Here is a 20,019-nt window from a genome sequence, read left to right as displayed (position 1 = left end):
GAGGAAAACTGGAGTATGTTAATGTTCACGATAACACTACAACACTTGTCACAAAATGAAAACAAGAGCTCTCCGCTGGATCTCCACCTAATGTGTATGGGGGGATTACATTAATGTTTATGACGACAATGATGATAGTAACTGTTTCGACGTGGAACCATGGGGTACAACATGATAAAATGGTCAGTGAGGAAAACACGGCAAATCCCTACAACTACATACCTCAACTGTTGCTGTGGGTTTCTCCCCAATACTCCTAGCCCTCTGCTCTGGTGTTAGGTCGTGACGTCCCAAGCCTCGCAACTCGCATTCCTTCCGCTCAAATCTATGAGAGGATAATACATCCATAACAATTAATGCCTGTAGTAAACTCCCATTTACCCCATTCAAATCTATGAAGAAAGAATAATACATCCATAACATATTATGCCTGTAGTAAACTCCCATTTACCACGCCATTATTATCACCTTCATTACCTAGCTCCCTCCTGGAAACCCCAAACATAGGATCCTGTACTAGAATTAACTCTGAAGCCACTTCATCCTCATATACTTGTACTTCTCTCATGCTTCCAGTCATTCTCTTCCTCTTTCTCTCACACTGATGTTCTATTACATTTTCTACTTCCACACCACAATGGTCTCCCTCTTCCAAAGCTGCCCTCACTCTCTCCCAAAAGACTTTCTTTTACCACCCCCACAACAGTGCATTGTTTGTATATACAGTATCTGTACTCAGTTTTCCTCATACAACTATCCCACCCTCTCCCACTGGAAAGGAACAAAGAACTTCTCTACATTACTAAACACAGAATGCCTCAAAAACATCTCTCTACCTTCACCCAACATTACACTATGTAATTATATATTAACATATTGCTGTCATGGTAATCCACAATATTCAGCCAAACAGTATCACCCAGTTAATAATGCCATTTGAGACAAGTTGATCCTTCTCTAAGGTCACTACTGCTTTATTCAGTCATGTACATTAACCCTTAGACTTACCAATGACGACTTGGGTCGTCGTACGTTTGTCAACCTCTGACGTCAGAATGACGACTTTGTCCGTCATCCGATGTAATCTCTAAAGAAATATTTAAGGAGTCGTCATTTTTGTTGGATGACAGGCTAAAGTGGGTGGAGCTAAGCCTGCCACAGCTAGTGCATGCGTGCTCACTTGGTTTGCTCAGCTCAGTGTGGTGTGAGGTTCCTCACAGCTAGGATGTACACCACTTGACCTCCTGCCGAACACTTATGCTCCTTTTTCTCGTGTGTATATGCGGCGTTATTATTTAAAAAATTACAACAAATAATGCATTATTGGAAAGGAAATTTACTCTACTACATATTGAAGCAAAAAATATTATTACTTCTCGAATAGTTTTTTTGGCAAATATTTTTTTAAAGGACAGTGTAAAACTTTAGCATGTCAGCTAACTTCTACTCACTTTTTTTGCATTTTATTTTGTATATATTGTCTTTTTGGACAATGTATGACAGAGCAACACTCTTCATCTTCAAAATGCGACCAAAGTGGCCTTTCTATGATGAATAGTAACTTTCCTATGAGCATTAGAAGTAAAATATCTCTACATGACTGTTCTGAAAGCTTTCAAGTGAGAGTTACGCGCACAGCCAGAATTTACGCTCCTCCCTTCACGGGAAAGGGTTAAGTCCTGTGTGATATTATTCCTGCCTCTCCTTTGGTCAGAGGTAGGAAAACACAGTTATCTCCTCACTTCAACTATTTCATTCTGACAACATATTTCTAAATTTTATTCTTCGTATCTCCAGATGATTTTTAAAACTTAGGAGTGGTCTCTCCTTTAAAAGGGGTTACTGAAGGCTATGTTTTCGTTTTCGTTTCGTTTTTAAAGGCTCCAACATGCTTGCATGTGTCGGCCTTGGTCACCTAATGGCGGCTCTCCACACTGCACGATCCATTGCAGCCTCCCTGTTCAGTCCCTTAACCCTGAGGTCACACTTAATGACCTCGTCCCATGTCTTTCTCGGTCTACCCCTCATAACCCCACCCCCAATATTAACACTTCTCACCTTCCTCACCCAATTATCATCCCCCATCCTCTCCACATGTCCAAACCATCTCAATCTACCCCTCCTCATCACAACACCAATACACTCCAGTCCCATCCTACCTCTTAACTCTTCCATCGTAAACCCAGCCCCTCCAGGCCTTGGACGCAGGGACACACTGCACATCCACCTAATCATTGTCATTTCTGTACGTCTGAGCCGACGAATATCTTCCTCCTTCACTGCCCAGGTCTCACTACCATACAGCATTACACTCCTAACACATGCTGCGTACAAAGACCCCTTAGCACGTAGGGAGAGTCCTCTCAATGTCAGGAGAGGCAAGAGCTCCTTGAACTTCTTCCAACCACTTCTCACCCTAGCCACAGAGCTAGCTCCAGCCCCACCTCCGGCACACAACATGTCTCCCAAATAACAAAACTCTTTCACACACTCAAGAGATTCACCAGCAAGTTCAATCCTTTCACGTCTGACAATCTCCACCTGCTCACCCTGACACGCCGTACACATAAAATCAGCATTATCTCGCAGTCTACCTCTAATACCACTACATCTCTTATGCACCCATTTATCACACACACCGCACAAGATGGAATTACTTCCCACGCCCTTGTGGCAAACTGCACATGGCCACTCTCCCTCGTCTTTGACAGTACTGCCACCAACCCTAGATATCATCACTTTTGTTTTATCTGCATTTACCCTTAAACCCTTGTGCCCCATACCATCTCTCCACTTCCTAAACCTTTCCTCCACCTCCCTTTCGTTCTCTGCAATCAACACCAAATCATCAGCATACAACAACTCCCACGGGAGTCCGTTTCTAAAGTCAAGCGAAAGGGCTTCAAGTACCATGATAAACAACATGGGACTTACGACTGACCCCTGATGCACACCAACATTCACGGAAGACTCATCACTCAAATCTCCATTCACTCTTACCTGGGTGTGAGCACCCACATACATAGCCATAACTACCCTAACCAGCCACTCCTCCAAGCCAAGCTTTCTCATTGCCCACTTCACCAGCTCTCTAGGGACTCTGTCAAAGGCCTTTTCCAAATCAACAAAAACAAAATAAAGATCCCTTCTTTAATGTGAAAGTCTCCCCTTTGCTGACCACATCAATCACCAGCATATCAAAGAAGTTGGACCCTCCTATGACAATCAGGCTGCACTAAATTGTCAGTCACAAGGAACTAAATTGTCACAGTCACAAGGATCACCAAACTACAATCCATGGGATGCCATTCTGAACTATTCCATACTGCAACCAGCAGCAAGCCACCCTCCATTAAACTCCTGGCTTTGTGAGAAAGAATTGTAGACAGCATCTGCAGAGAGTCCCTTACACCATTCATGAGTGGAATTTACATGGCAGATCTCGCCTTCTGCTCCCATTCTGAGGTACCTATAATGCACAAACCCATCCCAACAACAGGAATTATTCATGAACCCATGAACTGACAAACAGGCTTCTGCTGCACTCCTAGGTACTTAGTTCAAACAACTAGTAATGGATAGTGAACCTGAGCAGTTCTTTGGAACACAGGACATGAGGAAATACATGGTCACTATGGCACTATTCAATCACAAATCCATTCAATGTAGATATGAATGTATTCCTGAAGTATTACTGTTCTGCTTCATTAAAGAGCCAAAATGGTGTCAGTCTGCCAACTTCCACTGCCTTCTGTTCAGTGACATGGTACCGTGGCAATATACCCTACAAAAGGGGAGGTGATATGATAGATAATAATAAATGTATCATATTAACCATTTGAGATTCCAATTATGCTTTTTGGCGTCATTTCAAATACAACCTCAGAGATTCTAATGATGAACTTATTCGTCATTTTAACCCCACCGTGGCCGAGCCTCCCGAATTGGTCAGGCCCCACAGGCCAATCACGCTGCCGATTTTTTAGGTTTTCGATTTCTTTTTTTTTTCTCTTCTTCTTGCCAAATTGAAGAGGAACATCAGACACAGCTGGCACTGCAATTTTGAGATTCTTTGACCCATCGTGGGCTGTGTAATGGAGCAAGGAAGTTGTGCAGATTTATGCAGACGTTATTGGTAATAAAGAAAATGTTTTCTTTCCACCCCCCAAAAATTTCAATGGTGCTGAAATGGCCTGAAATGGCTAGACATATGTATGACAAAAAAAATCAGTACATAATATGGAAGGCTGCTTAATTTTTTTTTCACATTTATTGATGTTTATTGTGTTTATGCAGGTAATGAGCTATTTCTGTGGTCTGAGTGGTTTAGTTTGTGTCGAAAGAGAGGTGCATTTTTTAACTGTTTATTCTGTTTATGCAAGTATCGTATTATTGCTGTGGGCTGGGTGGTTTAGTCTGTGTCCAAAGAGAGGCGCGAGATGATGTTTTTAGACTTTAACCAGCTAAGGGTTCTCCGTAGTATGAACAGACCAAACTGAAGCGTCTAAAATTCGATATGACTTGTGATTAACACCTTGCACGAGGGAATTAGTGTGAAGGGAAGGCATGGTTTTACATCCATATATTCACCATAAGAACACCTCCTAAGTTGCTGAAATGCTTGTGCAAAGCAAGAAATATGTAAAATTAACCATCCATCCAATCCTGTGTCACCCCATGAGGGGCGCAGGAACCCGGGGCTAGGCAAGTTGGTCATGACATTTAAGATGAGAGTCAAATTCAGTAAATATGTGTACTTATAAATAAAAACAACATAACTATGAATGTTTTCCCTCTTTTTTTACGTTTATAATGTTTACTCCTGTACGGACTTTTTTTTTTTTTTTTTTTTATACTATGGGTGGTCTAATTTGTGTGGAAAGAGAGAATAAGGATGTTATTTTTAGTCTGGTTCACAATAATGGGTGCTCCTGTGTGTGTGTGGAGGCCAAACCATCTCGCCCAAGATTAGATACGAACCAAGAGTTGCATCTCAAACGATGGAATTACGGTAGTGTGAAAGGAAGGGAAGGTTTTACATCTGTATATTCACCACAAGAACTCCTCATATGTTGCTGAAATGTTTGTGCAAAGCCAGAAATACAGTATGTAAAATGAACAAATTCAGTACAAAGTATATAATGTCCTGGTACTTAAAAATTGTCAAGTTGCCTATGGCACAGACTTCCATGCTGGTTTTCAATGACATGACAAGGACCCAGAATGAAAAAAAAGAACCATGCGCATAAAATACCTATGGCGTGGTGGCACAGCAAGGTTTTAAATGCCCAGGCAACATGTTTGTAAACAAAGAAGATGGCAACCACTTCAGCTCCATACTAGAAGCTTTTCAACTGTGGACTTTTTTTTCTCTTATGAGGAAGTTAAACTTCACCAAATTCATTGTGTTAAGTAATGAAACATTAAAGATTCTTTGGGTACTGTGACCCACTAAACCACCAGATGCCATAATTTGGCTATGTGGTTATCACCCAGCATTGTAAATGGTTTCTTGTATGTGGTTACCACCCAGGAATGTAAATGGTTTCCTGTTGTACAGGAAACCATTTGGCTTGTCACTCAGTGTAGAGTCACTCATTGACAGAAGGAAGAAAGACTGAAGAAAAGAAAGACAGCAGGAAGACAAAAAGAGAGAAGAAAGGGAAGTCACCGGAGAGCAGCAATACACTGGGTGAGTGGATGGTGAGCGCCCCCAGCTACCAATTTGAAGAATATATACGCAGCCTAACATTGGACCCCTACACTCTAGACTGAATAATAAATGATCAGATGATGGATGGATAAGGCATAGGAAGTACAGCATTGAGTGCTCACTCTGATTGAACTGGTAAGAAGACATCCTACAACCCTGGGGAAATGTTGCCAAGCCTTGTGAAGCATTCTGACGGGGTACAAAATGTAATGCACCCTCTCCCCAACTCACTGAGTCTGGGATGATTCCTCCCAACATTTGGAATAAAAGGAGGATGCCATGAAAGGATGACGGGTATCATCCTCGGGATGAATCCAGACAAAGAGTTAAAGAGTGGGGATGTACTTGCTTGGCTCCTGTCCAAAGCAGTGTCAAGATAGTTGGGGGGAGGGGGGGGGGGCTAGTGAGTCGATTGATCTCACAGCTATTATACTGCCACTAGAGGTATCTACTAAGAAGGCATCATCAAAGCTATTTGGTAATTATAAACAATAAAAATCTCACCTGCGTCTTTGTGGTTTGTGAAATGGTGTGAATTCAGGGGGTAGTGAAGGACAGGGATAAGACTTGATAGAGTTCTGGGGTGTACTGCTCAGTTTGAACCCCTGAAGTGCCTCTGTCACACCAAAAATTGTCTAGGAAAAGAAAAATCAGGTCAGCTAAGGTTCAGTGCAATAATGAAGTAAGACAGGAGTTATATTCAATTTTACAAGGATAAATTATATCAAACAATAAAGCTCTTACTTGGATATATACTGTGAGCATATTGGTGCAGCCTTATCCTAGGGTCATATTCTCAGTGGCCAATACAAGACTCTCTAAAATCTCTTCCTCGGTTATTTTTTGCTTTCCACAACTTACTGCAGGTCACCCTCATTTTACAATCAAATGATCTGCATTCATGCACTTACACAAACTAAACATTTTAGGACACTTTTTCGACATACAATTAACATTTTAGGACACTTTTTCTACACACAATTGTCATTTTAGCTTATCCAATTGTTACAATCCCCTATGATGAACCATTCTTTAATATATGATCGTCAATTTCGTTTATACAGCTGCTACCAACCCTATGTTTGATATACAATCGTTATCAAAATGGCTTTCCATGTATGTAACCTGATAGTATAGTGGGGCTGACCTGCATCCTGTTCTGTGTTATTTAAATCATTCCAGAATCACCATCCTTTGCAGATGTAATGCAAAATGGCTAATGATTCTATCCCAAAGAGGTCACCCTGCTTTCAGAAAGACACCATACAGTAAACTCCCATCCTACCAAACCTCTATACTCCAAACTTTGACTATAATGACCTCTATTAGCCTACTGAAGAATCTTCAAATTTGTCACACAAAAGGTCAATTTATGGAGATGACACAGCCATCACAATGAATACATGATAAATAAGCAGTACTGGTAATTTTTTTTCCTTTCTCTGTTCAGCTGTTTATTTTTCATGATGATGATGATGATGCAAATATATACCCTACGTCTATAGAGTATCATGGTAACGGAATAAACCCATACACACTAAATAAAATTGTAAACATATATAATTCCGTTGGGTATCCACTGAACAGGATTTGGTATAAATCGAATGCAGGGTTGCCTGTTGAGGGAGTTAATCTCCAATAGCCAAAAGACCAGTTTTCATTAACTACAAGCATTTTATACATATTGTGCAGGCCTTAAGAATCTGAATCCCCTGGTATCTTGAAGCTCACCTTGTCCTGTTGACTGTGAGGTGTTCTGTCTCTTCTACGTAGGTCCTCCTTTTCTTCACCAAAGTCATAGTTGCTCATATCCTCTGTGGCATAAATATCTTCATCATCTTCCTCAAATGCCCCCACACCAAAAGCCTGTAAAACAGAATCTGCATTGGACAGGAGCAGATATTCAGTATGACCAAATAACTTTCTGACATGTTTATATTATACTGAACTGTATTGCTTACATGCATAACCCTTTATCTGGAAAGCCTGGGAATATAAAAATTCATACCTAATGATAAAAACTCTGGGGGATGGTACTGTACTATGCAATACAGTATTTGCCAAAAAAATTCACAATGAATGATGTATATTCAGGGGGAGAGTATTAAGCAATATCTGGACAATGAATATTCAGGGGGACAGTACTAGGCAATATTTGCCATAAAAATTCATACTCAACAAAGAATATTCAGGGAAGAGTACTAAGCAATACAGCCATTCCTCGTTTTACGATGGGGTTACATCAGGTCATACCTTATCGTATACCAATTTTATCGTAAATCAGGAGATTGAAACCCATTATAAAAGGGGGGTTATGTCAACTCAACTTCTCCAAGTCACCTAACCAAGACTGAACCATAAATGACAACCCACCTTCTTTCCTTCCTGTGTTGGTCCAAGTCGTCCCCCCAAGGCTGGGGGACAGCCTGTGCTTACAGGCACTAGTGGTCAGCCTCTGAGTCTGACAGGAACAGGTTAGGGGGAGGGGAATCCGGCCCATACCTGCACCAACCATAGCACTGAGACCCATACCTGCACCAACCATAACACTGGGGCCTACACTGGCACTGACCTTACCACTGGGCACACAAATCCACAGTAGTGTAGTAAGATGTCTGGCTGAGAGGTGACGATAACAGGGGGGCACACATGAACAAGTTGAAAAGACAGGGCTTTGAAGGGGTGGCAGGACCTGAACCATAACAATGCCTGCATGCCGGGGCTGCCATCTTGCCTGAGATAAGCGACGGTCACCTTGCGTGTGCCTGGCACTTTCCGATGACAAAATCGTTATAGTGGGAAACTTATTGTAAATCGAAGTTTGGGGTGGAACTTTTCTATTATCGTTGTAGCGAATTATCGTAAACTGAATCATCGTAAAGCGAGTAATGACTGTATTTGCGATTAAAAATTCATATTTAACAATTCTCTCCTTTACTCTTTCTTCTTCCTTCTGCCTATGGGTGAATCTACACTATGTAACAAGCCAAATGGTTTCCTGTACATCAGGAAACCATTTACTATGCTGAGTGGTAACCATATAACAAAATTATAGCACCTGGTGGTTTAGTGGGTAATTAAGGCACTCCAATCGGACTGACCCTGTGTAAGTTTATATCCAAGGGATGGCTGGGGTTTACTGCTCACATAATGGCACTCAGGGATAAGTGAGGCTGGTCACTCTCATCTTAAATGTCAGGACCAACTTGCCTAGCCCTGTGCCCTTACGCTCCTAATGGGGCAACATGGGATTTGATGATGATGAATACTCAGGGGACAGTACTAATCAATATTTGCCATAAAAATGCATATTCAACAATGAACACTCAGGGGGATATTACTATGCAATACTTTCAGTTAAAATGCACATTTGACAATGAATGCATTGGGGATACCTTTTCACTATATGCCTGTCATCTTCTGATGATTATTCACCTTTGGATTGACTTTTCAAGCTAGAGGGGTTAGATGTTGCCTTAATAAACCCCTTTAACATGAAAGGCCTTTCTTTAACCGAATAAAATTGTCAAGTAGCAGCAAGAATAAACTGCAAAGAGTATCACCAGTATTCAAGGGGTTATCATCTCCTACATTCCTCCCATTAGTTCCCTACCAGAAACAAAAATAATGGCAACTTAACTCATTCAATCCAATTACAGTACATACTATTCATTTTTTCTTGTTATCGCTCAAAATTTAATTCAACTTCGGACTGACTTTTCAACCAGCAGAGTTGGATAATTTCATTCTGATCACAAAGGCTCCAACATGTTTGCATGCATCAGCCTTGGTTATCTAACAGCAGCTCTCCATGCTGGTTAACCTCTGGCTGCCTTCCTATTCAGTCCCTTATCGCTGAGGTCACAATCTATGATCTCCTCCCAGGTATTTTTTGGTCTGCCTCTTGCAACCCTACCACCAATATTCACACTTCTCACTTCATTTACCCTATCACTGTGAATGGTCTCCCTAAAGCTGAACAAGACGATCTGGAGATAGCCTTATGCTGGAGGGGTAAACACTGAACACAAGGCATTAATACATAATCCAAACAACCAGAATAATGCAAGAGTTTAAATTACTGCCACAGGTATTGACTTCCATACTGTAACAAGCCCCCTAAAAAAAAAAAAAAAAAAAAAAAAAAAAAAAAAAGTATTAGTCAAGAATAATGAAAAAATGTTAACCTCTTCAATCTGAGACCCCTCTGTGTTTTACTCTTTCAAACACCAAATAATTATATCAGCCTAGGAGAGATTTTTGCAAAGGAGAGTTAAATATGACCACTACTCATTCAACACTAAAGGTGTCCTATGCTTAATAAAGCCATCTAATTATTCATCTACTATTTCATGCTGTTACAAAAATCAGACTCCTTTTTTTAACACTTATGTAGGATGCTTCCTATCTTCATGAAAAACGACTGAATCTCAATTACCAGAGGAATATTTATATCCTGTCTCTCTTCAATTCTTTAATTCAACTTAGTCTTTTCTTCATTCTCTTTCCAACATTCTTCTGCAAATTTTTAACCTTCTCTATGTAAATATCTTACAAATGAATACACATAAAATACTGATATACAGCAAACAACAAATGCTATGTGGAAGAATGGGAAGTCATACCAGAGTCTCTTCACTCAGTTAAAATACAAACTATCATATAGTTTCCAATACAGGCATAAACATACTCTGGCAATACCTTCATATGTTGAGCTTCACTGGGCTACAATGTATAAATTTCCACAAACTAACCAAGTTACCAGGCACCACATACCTGTCCCTTAATCAGTACCCTCTTCTTCTTCTCCTTGAAGTCAAGAGGTGTCGGGCCAAAATGTGAGGCGGCTCCCCCTAGCACCGGTGTACGGTCCAGGGGCACATAACCAAGACCAAATGTATCCTGCTTGGCTTTGGGCTGTAGCAAACCATGGACATCATCAGGGGCAAATGTTACATTCTCATCATTTTCAGCATCACTCTCATATTCACTGCTGCTGCCACCGCCAATATGGCCTGGATTGAAGCAAAAACAAAAATGTCATCGGCACTTACAATGTTGTGCGTGTCCCTGTATAGTACAACTTACATTGTAATTTTCACTAATATGATGGGGAAAGCCCCAGGAATTGATGGAGTGTGTGGTGAAATGCTGAAGCATGGGGTAGATATAGTAGCAGAATGGATATGGAAGATGTGCAGGTTGGCCTGGGAGGAAGGTAGAGTCCCGGAGGATTGGAAGTCAGGTATAATTATTCCCTTGTACAAAGGAAAAGGGGAAAAAGAAGTGTGTAGTAATCATAGGGGCATCTATCTTCTTAGTGTAATAGGAAAAGTGTATGGTAGGATACTTATTGACAGAGTTAGAGAAAGAACAGAGAAATTAGTTGGAGAAGAACAGGGAGGCTTTAGGAAGGGAAGTGGTTGTGTAGATCAGATATTCGTTCTTAGATCTTTAGTGGAAAAGTTCTAGAGAAGGGAAAGAAGTTGTATGCGGCCTTCATGGATCTGGAGAAAGCATATGACAGGGTGGATAGACAAGGATTGTGGAAAGTATTAAGAATATATGGAGTATATGGGATGTTGTTGAATGCTGTGAAAAGTATGTATGATGGTGCTCAGGTTGCAGTGCGTGTGGATGGTGAACTAAGTGAATTTTTCTCTTTGAAGGCTGGGTTGAAACACGGATGTGTCATGTCTCCATGGTTGTTCAATCTGTACATGAATGGGGTAATAAAAGAGGTACAAGGTAGGGCTGTAGATGTTGGAGTGGTCCTAGTGAGAGAGGGTAATGTTTGGAAACTCCCTGTACTGTTGTTTGCAGATGATACTGTGTTGTTACGTGAAGACGAAGGGGAGCTGCAAGCTTGGTGGATGAGTTTGGGAGAGTGTGTAAGAAATGGAATCTAAAGGTGAATGTTGGGGAGAGTAAAGTGATGGTCTTTGAGAGAGGTGAAGTCAGTGAATGTACAGTGAGGTTGGATGGTGAGGAAATAGAAAATGTGAGTACGTTTAAGTACTGGGGGAGTGTGATGAGTAAAGATGGAAGTTTGGAGGGTGAAGTGCTTGAAAGGGTACAACAAGAAAGAAAGGTTGCTGGTTCCTTGAAAGCAGTGATAAGGTACAGGGAAGTGGGCATGGAAGTGAAAAAGTTACTACATGATAGTATTGTGATACCAACTCTAACTTATGGAAGTGAAGCTTGGACGTTGTTGGAAGGACACAAGTCAATAGTGAGAGCAGTGGAAATGAGTTTTTTAAGAGGAGCCTGTGGAGTCACATGGAGAGACAGGCTGACAAATGAGGATAAACAGGAGCAGTATGGTGTGGATGTCGATGTGATAGGAAGCGTTAGGAGGAACACACTGAGGTGGTTTGGCCATGTGGAGAGGATGGAGGGTGAGAGACTGACAAGGAGAGTGTGGAGTGAGGTGGAGGGGGAGAGGGTGAGGATGAGGTGGAGGGATGGAGTGGAGAGGTATATGAGAGAGGGGGGTGTGAGCTGGGAGCAGGGCAGTGAAATGATGGGGGACAGGGCGACATGCAGGCGATTTGTTTGTGGCCACCCCATAAGGGATTAAGGCGTCTAGCAATAGATAGATAGATAGACAGATGGTCACTGACAACAAGCCGTGTACTGTATTGTATTCTATGGTACTAATGAGAATGTCACTTCATGGTAATAATTTGTCAAGTATGTGATGACAGTGTTATTACCCATCCGCACACCAGAAGGGCTCGGGGATGGGTATTGTTTTCACTCGGTTTGTATGTTTGTTTGTCTGTCTGTTAACTTTACGCGAAAACTAAGGGTGCAATTTTGATTATGAATACTGGGATGATGGGCTATCACCTGATTAAATTTTGGGTCAAACTGGGCCAAGGTGCAGGCTGTAGCTCCCCCCCCCCCCAAAAAAAAGGGACGTATAAAAATCGTTTTTTGCCATAACTCCTTTCAAATTCATCATATAGACATGAAACCAAAACCTAAAGGTGCACCTTTCAGATCTGCATCCTGTAACATGCCTCATTACATCAGGGGGGTCACCTCCCAGTTAGCGGTAGGGGGGTCAATGTCACGTGGGACGGGCCTCAAATTTCAATTGGGCATAAAATTGTCAGTTTTCACCCGAATTACTCCAGATCTGATATGTGACATCTTTGACTAGATATCCTGTTGTGTTTAGATGTCAGCACTAAAATGACTACAGGGGAAGGGTTTGCTTTGCCTTGGCACTGCTTCTTGGTTTATACTCTAAAATAAGGGGTTTTTGCAAGACACCTTTAGAAGTGAGGTTCCAGCCCACTTACAACACCACAAAAGCATTCAAAGATTCATATACAGTTCCCTCGTGTCCAGCAAGCGTTTGTCCAGTACTATTCTCGTCCAGTACGGTCGGCAAAAAAAATAATTTATTACTGTAGTACGGATTTGTTGGGCTGGTTTGGATCGGCTGAGCAAAGTGGGCCAAATCCAAGGAGTTCTTCTCTAGTACTGACGTGCTGCATCCAGTATTACTACCAGCGGATGTCTTACATGTTGTGGAGGTACTGAAGGAGGAACTGGACACGGATACCAATGATGTGCACTGTGCACTGCCAGGAAGTGTTAGCTCATTTGGATAACAGTATCCGGTTCCATATGGATTTACATAGGCAGCACTTCAATCAGAGGAGGCAGACCCTCATCACAAGGTTCTTTGAGCTTCAAGATGATAAGAGCCTTGGGGGAACCTCAACAACAGGCAGGAGCAGCAACACTTCCCCCTGATGACGACGTGTCACTGTGTGAGGATGAAGTGCTTGAAAGGGTACAACAAGGAAAAAAGGTTGTTGGTTCTTTAAAAGATGCGATAAAAGACAGGAAAGTGAATGTGGAAGTAAAAAAATGTCGGTGCATGATAATATTATGATATCAACTTTAACCTATGGAAGTGAAGCTTGGACCTTGTTGGAAGGACGCAAGACATGTGTGAGAGTAGTGGAAATGAGTTACTTAAAAGGAGCCTGTGGGGTTACATGGAGAGACAGACTGACAAATGAGGATGTGAAGGAGCATTGTGTCATGAATGTGGATGTGACAGAAAGCATTAAAAGAAACACAATGTGGTGGTTTAGCCACGTGAAGAGGATGTAGCAAATGAGATTAACAAGGAGAATGTATGTCACAGAGGTGGAGGGTGGGGAGAGGGAGGGGGAGGCCAAAGATGAGATGGAGGGATGGAGTGGAGAGGTAGATGAGAGAGGGGGGTGTGAGCTGCGAGCAGGGCAGTGAAATGATGGGGGACTGGGCGACATGGAGGCAACTTGTTTATGGCCACCCCTTATTGGATTAAGACGTCTGGCAATAGATAAACCTATGGATCATATATCAAAATTCCCCCCCCCCCCCATTTTCGGGTATGGTGTCCTGTATGCATTACATTTAGGCACTACGTCAGTTAAATACACATTATTTTGTAAATACATGTATGCATTTTTTCTTTTTTCTAATTTTCCCGAGCTGGGTCCCCTGGATACCTAGAGCGTACCATAAAATATGATTACCAATCCAAAGTTAAAGTCTCTCTCCATTCACCGACAAACTCTCTGTATATCACCGTTACCTAAACATCCATCATATAATTCTTATTTAATTTTATTTTTGGACACCACCATTCACATACAGTACATTTGCAAAACCGTACCTGTACAGTATCAGTCAACAATGATCCCACTCACTATCAGCTTGTTGCACAGCATCATGTGAAGATAGATTTTTTTTTTTTTGTTGGTGGGGGGGGGGCCTCACCATCCACTCACTCAATGTAGTGCTGATCTTGGGTGTCTGCCCTTTCCTCTCCTTCATCCTTCTTTCCTTCCATCCTCTTCTGTCTTTCTTTCCTTCATTCTTTCCTCGTCCTTCTGCCTATGGGTGACCTTACACTCCCTCTTCTGTCTTTCTTTCCTTCATTCTTTCCTCTTCCCTCTGCCTGTGGGTAACTCTACACTGAGTGACAAGCCAAATGGTTTCCTGTACACCAGGAAACCATTTATTATGCTGGGTGGTAACCATATAACCAAATTTTGGCGCCTGCTGGTTTAGGGAGTAATTATGGCGTTCCAGTTGGATTGAGCTGGTGAAGGCTTCTATCCAAGGGGTGGTTGGGGTTTATTGTTCATGTAATGCCACTCATGGATGAGTGAGGCTGGTCACTCTCATCTTAAATGTAAGGATCAACTTGCCTAGCCCCAAGCTCCTACACTCCTGATGGGGCAATGTAGGACTGGATGATGAATGAATGAAAAAATGATTTTTTTTTGTACCAAACTAGGAATCAGACAGTTGGCTGCCATCAATCATGGGTGGTATTGATACCCAGAGAATAACCTGTGGCTACAAGCTTGGCACACAATCATCACTCGTAGGCATGAAACACAACCACATAAAAATGAGCCAAGTCCAAGTTGAAGTGCACACACTCTTACAAATTTTATTACCTATCTCTGACTTCTTTAACACTTTCCAAAAACTGGTCAAAAGTAATTAGGTTATTCTGGCACTTGGTTTAGCTCTCAGTCTATAGAAAACATCAGCTGTACCAGTCAGCCTTAATATGGAGATCCTTAAGAGGAAGTATGGCATCATTTGATTTCACATGATCTTCACTGGATGCACAAAAAAACTGAATAATCAATGACTAAGAGCTACATACTGTACTCCCATTCCCCATCATTTATTACCAGTTTCACCATTTCCATAATTCTTGCTTAAATCACTGTTATACCCACATCCATATTCAGTGAACATATACCGGTAATGTAAACCATGGAGGCATCATACAGATCTGCTTAACCCCAAATTAGAAGAATCATTAAAATACCTGTATCCACCTACATTTACACATCCTTCACAACATTCTACAAATGAAAAATATCCATGCATATATAGGGGATGTTCCAAAATACAGTATCGCAACTTCTTCCCCATAACTGGTACTGTAAAGTGGAAGTGACAGGCCAATCTGCTTAACTAATAATGGAACTTTGGTGGGCAATATTTCTGTAAATTTAATGTTTATTGGTATAAAAAAAAAAAAAAAAAAAAAAAAAAGGTGACATCACCAAGATTTCATATATGTAAGTTTCAATTAACCCTCTCAAGAGGGGTATAACGTGCGACATTCTCGGTCACAACTGCTGGACAAAGACTGAGTGCGTCGCTGAATTTACGGGTGCGATATGGTGGAGATAGAGTTTGTTATTGTCATCCTACTCTTCCACTGATCATGGGAATCTACCTCAATGTCAACACTTCTTTGGAAAATGGTGGGACTGCATTTGCGGACACCTGTCTCTCTGCCACTAGAACTCTTGGACTGTATATGCAGACACCAATCTTTTAAGGGATATGAACGAGAATCACAACAAAATCTTTACCTCTGCCTGGTGGTCCTTGGCAGCTGTACATGCGCTTCTTTTCTTGCTCAGCTGCCCGTTTTTGCTTCCTACTGATTCTGGGTCCAACACCTTGGCCTGGTCGCCACCCCAGTCGACGCAGCAGCTTCATCCCCATAGTCTCACTAAAAATTTATGGATCATTTAACATCTTCTCTTGCAATAACACAAGCACTAAAAATTTATGGGCTATATTTATAGCATCTCTTGCAATAATACAGTGCAAGTCATCATCATCATCATCATGCAATCCTGTGTTGCCCCATGAGGAGCATAGGAGCCTGGGGCTAGGCAAGCTGGTCCTGAAATTTAAGATGAGAGTGAGCAGCATTAATCATCCCTGAGTGGCCTTACGTGAGCAATAAAGCCCAACCACCCCTTCGATATAAACCTGCACAGGCTCAATCTCATTGGAGTGCCTTAATTATTCACTAAGCCACCAGGCACCATAATTTGGTTTTATGGTTGCCACCAGGTTTACAGGGCGAAGTCTGGGTCACAGAGATTTTTATTTGGTAACCTTAATTGTGTGGAAGGGATGAACATGATTTTTAAGGTGGCATTTCAGATGAAGAGGAAGAACAGGGATATCTCACATGACTGGAAAACACTGCCAAATTACGCACAGGTACTGTACAGATAGCTTAGACGTAGGTTGGAAGTTGGGTACGGTATAGGTAGGGTCTGGGTATGGTAGGGCAATAATGTTCATTATCCAGATGTTGCCACTATCCAGACATGCCTTTGGCCCTATTATATCAGGATATATGAGGGATTACTGTATATATAAAGTTCATGAAAGATGCAGAGTGAGGAAGTCTGTGGACACCAGAATCAAAGAGAGTGTTCTGGGATGGTATAGTCATGTGGAGAGAATCGATAACAATAGAGTGGTGAAAAAGGTATATGTGAGCGAATTTGAAGGAAGGAGGAGGCGAAGCAGGCCAAGGAGGTGTTGGGATATGGTGAATGAGTGTGTGTGTGTGGAAGAGAGGTATGGAAGTCAGTGAGGCTAGGGGACTAACAAGATATCGAGCTGGCTGGATGAATGTTGTGAGAAGTGCATGATCAAGGGTCTGGCACCCCTTATTAGTGAGACAGCGTTTGGATTGATCTATCAGATTCGTTTATGTGAAGCTGGACACTGCCACTCCTCACCCTGCCCTTAGGTGGGAATGGAGCTCCAGATGATAATGATGATGATATACTGTATATATGCTGTACAATGTGGGGTGATCACAAGAAACTTACATCATCCTTACTTCATTTTTATCTCCTATTAACAAATGAGATGGGCAAAAACCTCAAATAGGAAAATGAAAACATGAATTCACTCTTAACCCACAGACATACCAATGACGACCTGGGTATTCATGCGTTTTCAACCTTCGATGTAAGTATGACGACTTTGCCCGTCATCCGATGTAATCTCTAAAGAAATATTTTGGGAGTCGTCATTTTTGTTGGATGACGCACAAAAGTGGGTGGAGCTAAGCCTGCCACAGCTGGTGCGTGCGTGCTCACTTGTTCTGCTTGGCTCAGTGTGGTGTGAGGTTCCTTAGAGATAGGATGTACACCTCCCGCCGAACACTTATGCTCCTTTTTCTCGGATATATGTGCGGCATTATTAATTTAGAAAAGAAAATACAAATAATGCATTACTGGAAAGGAAATTTATTCTGCTACGTATTGAAGCAAAAAAATATTATTACTTCTTGATTTTTTTTTTTTTTTTCAAATATTTTTTTAAAAGGACAGTGTAAAACTTTCGCATGTAAGCTAACTTCTACTCACTTTTTTTTTGCATTTCGTATATAGTCTTTTTGGACAATGTACGACAGAGAAAAACTCTTCATCTTCAAAATGAGACCAAAGTGGCCTTTCTATGATGAATAGTAACTTTCCTATGAGTGTTAGAAGTAAAACATCTCTCCGCGACTGTTCTGAAAGCTCTCGAGCGAGAGTTACATAGCACAGCCAGAATTTACGCTCCTCCCTTTACATGATAGGTTTAATAACAGCAGAGGTCTTATGAAAATAAGCCATATGTTCACCATTTGGGACTTACAAATTTCTGACTCCACTCCACATGGTTAATTTTCTTATGCAAAGAAAAGGGAGTCAAAAGCTGGAAGGTGGCAAAAAAAAGTTGCTCTTCCCAAGCAAAAATTAGTAGGTGAGTGTCAAACTCAAGATTTGTTCACAGAGCTGCTTAAAAGCATTGTCCTTAATAGCTGGGATATAAGAATTCCATACCATGTGCTTGTCCTGATGGAGCCATTTTTAGCATGATGAACAACAAAAGTGGAGATGTAAAAGTGTGGAAGGAAAGATTAGTTTCTGTTCAAGTGAAGATGGGGTCTGTATGAGGTCACAATGGTGCTTCCTGTGCTTATAAGGCTGATATGTGAGTCCTGAATGGAGGGGTTCAGAAATGTGTGGAAGTGTTAAAAATGAGAATCTTAAGGCCTACATGTAGGCTGCGATGGTATAACAAGGTGAGAAATGACATTACAGTAATCACTCATGTATCCGAACTAGCATTATGCAAACTTTGGCATTTTCCGAATCTCCATATTGAATGATTAACCCTTTTGTTATTTAGGGTAGCAGTGCAAAAGTCACTTGTTCATTACTGGATGACGCAGGCTGCGTCGAATCTAATCTCACTGCTTGTTACTGGATGATGCAAGCGGTGTCCAACAAAATTGCCCCTTGATGGAAAGAAAAAACATCGAAAATTAGCACATAATTTATACTTGCCAAATGTTTTTATCAACACAGTAAGCAAGTACAACTATTTGAGATTACGTGAATTTATCAGGCGGATAGAAGCATAAATAGAGGCAGGAGAAAAAATACTTTAGCGACAACTTTGGCAGTGCAAAACACCGTTCCCGCACTGCAGGGCAATCGTAAGTTAAGTTCCTTTTGCGGTACATAAAACCGACCCAAATTGTCCTACAGTAAATGTTTATATATCAAAATGTAACTAATGAAATTTTCTAAAACTCTTTCTCAGTAACAATTACCATAAAACATACAGTATATTTCTATGAGGGAAAAAACATCGTCAATTAGCGCATAATTTATATTCGCCAAACGTTTTTACCAACACCATAAACAAGTACAACTATTCGAGATTACGTGAATAAAAAATCAGGCAGATAGTGGCATAAATAAAGGCAGGGGAAAAAATAATTTCGTGAAACACCGCTCCCGCAATGCAGCACAATCATAAGATAATTTCCTTTTGCGGTACGTAAAATGTAGCTAATGAAATTTCCTAAAACTCTTTCTCAGTAACAATTATCACAAAACATATATTTCTATGAGAAAATACGAAGGAAAGAAAAAACATCATAAATTAGAGTATAATTTACATTCGCCAAACGTTTTATCAACACCATAAGCAAGAACAACTACTTGAGATATGGGGAAAAAAAATCACGGAGATAGAAGGAAAACTAAGGGTGTGAAAATAAAAAGTTTAAGACGTTCTGCAAGAGCAGAAACAGGGAGGGTTCTCCCAGCACTCGGCCAAGGCCAAGGCGACCCACATCCTAAGCACTTGCCCGCGGTTGAACGCAGCCTGTGTCGTCCGGAAACGAAAGGGTTAACAAAATCAATAAATAATAACAAATACACGAGAGAGAAATTTCAATCTCGCACGTGGCGAAACTCGTGCAGTGGCTGGTTGGTAGGAAAGTCAGGGAAGCCTTTTAGACCCTCATTGATTATTGTGAGCACTTAAATGCTATACTGTACCATCCATCCATCATCCAATCCTACGTTGCCCCATGAGGAGTGTAGGAGCCCGGGGCTAGGCACTTGGTCCTGACATTTAAGAGGAGAGTGACCAACCTCACT

General features: G+C 41.3%; 1 protein-coding gene across 3 annotated transcripts in view; it reads right to left on the bottom strand.

Moving 5' to 3' along the window:
- LOC145409690 (G patch domain-containing protein 1) overlaps positions 1-20,019 on the bottom strand; it is a 58,564-nt gene that overhangs the window by 19,252 nt on the left and 19,293 nt on the right. For all 3 annotated transcript variants that reach the window (XM_080280043.1, XM_080280042.1, XM_080280041.1), the window contains exons 5-9: positions 16,132-16,274; positions 10,490-10,728; positions 7,445-7,579; positions 6,218-6,348; positions 223-325 (exon numbers count right to left, since the gene is read on the bottom strand). In XM_080280043.1, coding sequence (XP_080136169.1) covers positions 223-325; positions 6,218-6,348; positions 7,445-7,579; positions 10,490-10,728; positions 16,132-16,274 — 751 coding nt within the window. The remainder of the gene's footprint in view (positions 1-222; positions 326-6,217; positions 6,349-7,444; positions 7,580-10,489; positions 10,729-16,131; positions 16,275-20,019) is intronic.

Source organism: Coenobita brevimanus, chromosome 82 (genome assembly GCF_032717465.1).
Source record: "Coenobita brevimanus isolate Jiangsu-jjx chromosome 82, ASM3271746v2, whole genome shotgun sequence".
Lineage (NCBI taxonomy): Eukaryota > Metazoa > Arthropoda > Malacostraca > Decapoda > Coenobitidae > Coenobita > Coenobita brevimanus.
The sequence above is the reverse complement of the archived record's forward strand: the minus strand, read 5'-3'. Positions and strand labels throughout refer to the sequence as shown.